Source organism: Piliocolobus tephrosceles, chromosome 11 (genome assembly GCF_002776525.5).
Source record: "Piliocolobus tephrosceles isolate RC106 chromosome 11, ASM277652v3, whole genome shotgun sequence".
In the NCBI taxonomy this organism is placed as follows: Eukaryota; Metazoa; Chordata; class Mammalia; order Primates; family Cercopithecidae; genus Piliocolobus; species Piliocolobus tephrosceles.
The window spans coordinates 124,407,230-124,412,039 of NC_045444.1; the positions used below are offsets into that span (position 1 = coordinate 124,407,230).

Genomic DNA, 4,810 nt, shown 5'->3' on the forward strand with positions numbered 1-4,810 from the left:
GGGGCGGGGAAAGGGGGAACCCGGGGGGGGGGGGGTTGGGGGGGGCCCGAAAAACGCCCCGTGCCCCCCGGGGGGGGAAAAAGGGAGGCCCCCGGAAAAAAAAAAAAAAAAAAAAAAAAAAAAAAGACGGAGGTTGGCCCTTAAGATTTGGAACAGGTTCAAGAGAGAGGAATAGCAAGGTTTAAGGGATGGTTCCTGACGTCTAAGGGCGCATTTAATATATTTTCAAGGCTAAGGAGGGCAAGATCTGGAGGAGAGAGGATGGTACCCCAAGTGTCATCCTCCATCGACAGGTCAATAGACAGTACAGCGACATGGGAACAGAGCAGGTGTGGACAGAACGCATGGTTTCCCAGGGAGGGCAGTATTTTTCCATGAGGATGCAAGAGTGAAAGCCTGGGAGATTCCATGAAGAGCTGAGGGGCTTCTGAGCCACAGCTTAAACCTTACCCCTCCTCCTCCCAGATACATTCAAATCCAAGTACTGACAATGATCTAGTAAGAACTGGGCTTCCCTGGCTACCGTCTATCAAGGAATGCCACTGTCTACCTGTGGGCAGTGTGCACTGGATTGGGTTCTCTGCGGGGTCTTGCTGATATTAAAGAGAATGCAGGGGCCCTGTGAGTCTCACCTCTGTACCCCCAGCACACAACAGGTGCTCAACACATTCGCAAGGGGAACGCTGAGCAAAGCGGAGGCCCGGGTTCCCTCCTGGAGAAACCTGCTTCCCCTCCATGGTCTCAAGCGTCCCCTCCTTCCTTGACCTCAGTCGTTGATTTCCGCTGCACTTCCTATTCCTGGGGGAGCTTTCAACACTCCGCCGTTCAGGCCGCCGGTCCCCGCAGCCCGGGCCCCGCTCTCTAGGGCTGGGCCCCCGGCGGCCCTGGGCTGGCCCCGCAGACGACCATCTCTCGCCTTCGCTTCCTCAAGCGTAAATCTGGCGGCGGGGGCTGCAGGGCCTTCATCTCTTCCTCTGTCCCGCGATGTCGGAGAGACCGCAGCCCAGCCTCTGCCACCGCAGAGCTGCTTATCCGGCAGCGCGACTCCCTCGGCCACCGTTGGATGCCGTTGCTCGCCGTTAGGCAAGTGTTTTAAGAAGCATGAGGATGTCGAGTGTCAAATGCTGCAAAGGGCTCAGAGCTCGCGACCAAGGGGCGTGGCCTCCGGGCCGCGAAGGCCTCTGGGAGTTGTAGTCCTGCCTCGGCCTGCGGTGGCCTCTTAAAAAAAAAAATACAAAACTGGCCCTTGGTCCGTCGCTGCCTCGGTGTTCCTGTCGGGCTTCCCAGCAGCGGCCTAGAGGAAAAGTAAAAGATGTCTGAATATATTCAGGTAACCGAAGATGAGAACGATGAGCCCATTGAAATACCATCGCAAGACGATGGGACGGTGCTGCTGACCACGGTTACAGCAGTTTCCAGGGGCGTGTGGGCTTCGCTACAGGAATCCAGCGTCTCAATGTATGAGAGGTGGACGGCTGGTGGAAGGAATTCTGCCTGCCCCCGATGCTGGCTGGGGAACTCTGGTGTATGTTGTCAACTATCCGAAAGATAACAAAAGAAAACTGGATGAGACTGATGCTTCCTGAGCAGTGAAAGTGAAAAGAGCAGTCCAGAAAACATCGGATTGAACAGTGTCGGGTCTCCCGTGGGGAACAACTGAACAGGCCCTGAAAAAGTATTGCAGGACCTTTGGAGAAGCTCTTACAGTGCAACAAAGCCAAGATGAGCCTTTGAGAAGCAGGAAAGTGTTTGTGGGGTGCTGTACGGAGGGCATGACTGAGGATGAGCTGCGGGAGTTCTTCTCTCAGTACGGGGATGTGATGGATGTCTTCATCCCCGAGCCGTTCAGGGCCTTTGCCTTTGTTACATTTGCAGATGGTCAGATGGCGCAGTCTCTTTGTGGAGAGGACTTGATGATTAAAGGAATCAGCGTTCATATATATCCAGTGCCGAACCTAAGCACAATAGCAATAGAAAGAAGTGGAAGATTTGGTTGTAATCCAGGTGGCTTTGGGAATCAGGGTGCATTTGGTAATAGTAGAGGGGGTGGAGCTGGTTTGGGAAACAATCAAGGTAGTAATCCGGGTGGTGGGATAAACTTTGGTGCATTCAGCATTAATTCAGCTGTGATGGCTGCCGCCCAGGCAGCGCTACAGAGCAGTTGGTGTATGGTGGGCATGTTAGCCAGTCAGCAGAACCAGTCAGACCCATTGGGTAAGAACCAAAGCCAAGGCAACATGCAGAGGGAGCCAAACCAGGCGTTCGGTTCTGGAAATAACTCTTACAGTGGTTCTAATTTTGGTGCAGCAATTGGCTGGGGATCAGCATCAAATGCAGGGTCGGGCAGTGGTTTTAATGGAGGCTTTGGCTCAAGCATGGATTCTAAGTCTTCCGGCTGGGGAATGTAGGCAGTGGGGTTATGGCTGGTTGGTATAGAATGGTTGGAATTCAAATTTTTCTAAACTCATGGTAAGCATATTGTAAAATACATATGTACTATGAATTTTCAAAATTGGTTTGTTCAGTGTAGAGTATATTCAGCAGTATTTTTGACATTTTTCTTTAGAAAAAGGAACAGCTAAAGGAATTTTATAAGTTTTGTTACATGAAAGGTTGAAATAGTGAGTGGTTGAAAGTGAACTGCTGTTTGCCTGATTGGTAAACTAACACACTACAATAGGTAGTAAAAGGTTTCTCCTGTAATATTTTATCCCTGGACTTGTCAAGTGAATTCTTTGCATGTTCAAAATGGAAACCATGGATTAGAACTACATTCGTTACCCCTTGTTTTAATTTGAACCCCACCATATGGATTTTTTTCCTTAAGAAAATCTCCTTTTAGGAGATCATGGTGTCACAGTGTTTGGTTCTTTCGCTTTGTTTTTAGCACTTGTCTCCCTCAAATACAAAAGTACAATATGAAGCCTTCATTTAATCTCTGCAGTTCATCTCATTTCAAATGTTTATAGAAGAAGCACTTCATTGAAAGAAAGTAGTGTTGTAAATATTGTGCCATAGGAAAACTTTTTTTTTTTTTTTTTGAGACGGAATCTCGCTCTGTCGCCCAGGCTGGAGTGCTGTGGTGCGATCTTGGCTCACTGCAAGCTCCGCCTCCTGGGTTCACGCCATTGTCCTGCCTCAGCCTCACGAGTGGCTGGGACTACAGGCACCTGCCACCACGCCCAGCTTTTTTTTTTTTTTTTTTTCTTTTTGGAGAGACGGGGTTTCACCATGTTAGCCTGGATGGTCTCGATCTCCTGACCTCGTGATCCGCCCGCCTCGGCCTCCCAAAGTGCTGGGATTACAGGCGTGAGCCACCGCGCCCGGCCAGGAATACTTCTGTCTACATACTTTCTCATTCAAGAATTCGTCATCAGCATCACAGGCCGCGTCTTTGACGGTGGGTGTCCCATTTTTATCCGCTACTCTTTATTTCATGGAGTCGTATCAACGCTATGAACGCAAGGCTATGATGTGGAACCAGAAGGCTATTTGAACTTTTGAAACCTTGTGTGAGATTGATGGTGGTGCCCAGGCATGAAAGGCTAGTATGAGCACGAAAAGGAGAGAGCGCGTGCAGAGACTTGATGGTGCATAATGGATACTTTTTAACTTGGAGAGATATGTGTCTCAATCCTGTGGCTTTGGTGACAGTGTGCAGACAGCAATGATAGCAAACAATGTACGAATGTTTTTTGCATTCAAAGGACATCCACATCTGTTGGAAGACTTTAAGTGAGTTTTTGTTCTTAAATAACCCACATTATTTGAATGTGTTAAGTGAAACGATACTTATACTCCCCCTACCTCTTTGTAAACTGCTGTGAATGCTGTATGGTGTGTGTTCTCTTCTGTTACTGACATGTAAGTGTGGAAATAAGAACTGAAGCTGATGGGCTGAGAATATGGACTGAGCTTGTGGTGTGCTTTGCAGGAGGACTTGGAAGCGGAGTTCCCCAGTGAGCTCTCCTGTCTCAAAGAAGGGTGGAAGTTCTAACGTCTGTTAGCTACCCATTGTTTGGACTAGCGGAGGCAGGATGGTGCACTTCCAGGTTCTTCTTCACCACCAACTCTTCCCGTGTGTGTGAGAATGCAGCTGACGCCCGGGAAGGTGCAGATTAATCAGGCATGCACCAGGTGATGTCAATCCGAAGAGACCAAGATTTACCTGGTCGCACCTGCGGAACGCCCCTGACACGCCCATGCCCCACCTATTGCCCTCCCACTCCTAGAAAAGCCGCTCTCCGCCATTGAGCCACGCGGACTTCCCAGCTTCCCAGTCCTGTCGGGATGTCGGAACTCCGTGGGAGAGCTTGGGGGAGGGGAACTCTGCCGGCCTTCTTTGCTGGAGGCCGACAGACTTCTTCTCCACACCTTAGGTTACTAAAATAAACTAGCAGTTTTGCTCCTGACGTGTGCCTACTTGCTGGTTCTTTTGTGCTCGCTCTGGTGGTCTTAGAAAAACAAATCAGTTGGTGCCGAACCCGGGAGGAGACCCCCTCCTCAGGGACCCCAGGGTCCGGGGAGCCTCCTCCTCCTCCTCGTTCCACGCCAGGGACGGACCAGGACTTGAGACCCGCTTCCCTCACTCTCACGGCCTCTCTGGGGTAAGTGCCCTTGTCTCCTCTTTACCTCCCTCGGCCAAAATCCTGCGCAGGTCCGAGGTCCATTTTGAGCCACCAAGTGGCTCGGGAGAGCTGTTCAGGACGGAGACGTCCACCTGAAGGTAATCTCCACTTTGGCTCCATGAGCCTCCAGTCTGCCTCTGCTGGTTCCAAAGGACGCTTTGAAGCCAGGCAGAGATCCACTT

General features: G+C 50.5%; 1 protein-coding gene and 1 pseudogene across 3 annotated transcripts in view; one reads left to right on the forward strand and one right to left on the reverse strand.

Moving 5' to 3' along the window:
* LOC111553783 overlaps positions 1 to 1,139 on the reverse strand; it is a 7,685-nt gene extending 6,546 nt beyond the window's left edge. For all 3 annotated transcript variants that reach the window (XR_002735057.1, XM_023228789.1, XM_023228788.1), the window contains exon 1: positions 633 to 1,139. Coding sequence is in view for 2 of the 3 variants with exons in the window: in XM_023228789.1 (XP_023084557.1) it covers positions 633 to 737 (105 nt within the window). In the remaining variant the exon portion in view is untranslated. The remainder of the gene's footprint in view (positions 1 to 632) is intronic.
* A 173-nt stretch (positions 1,140 to 1,312) lies between these two features.
* Positions 1,313 to 2,408, forward strand: LOC111553782 (annotated as a pseudogene).
* The last annotated feature ends 2,402 nt before the right edge of the window (positions 2,409 to 4,810 follow it).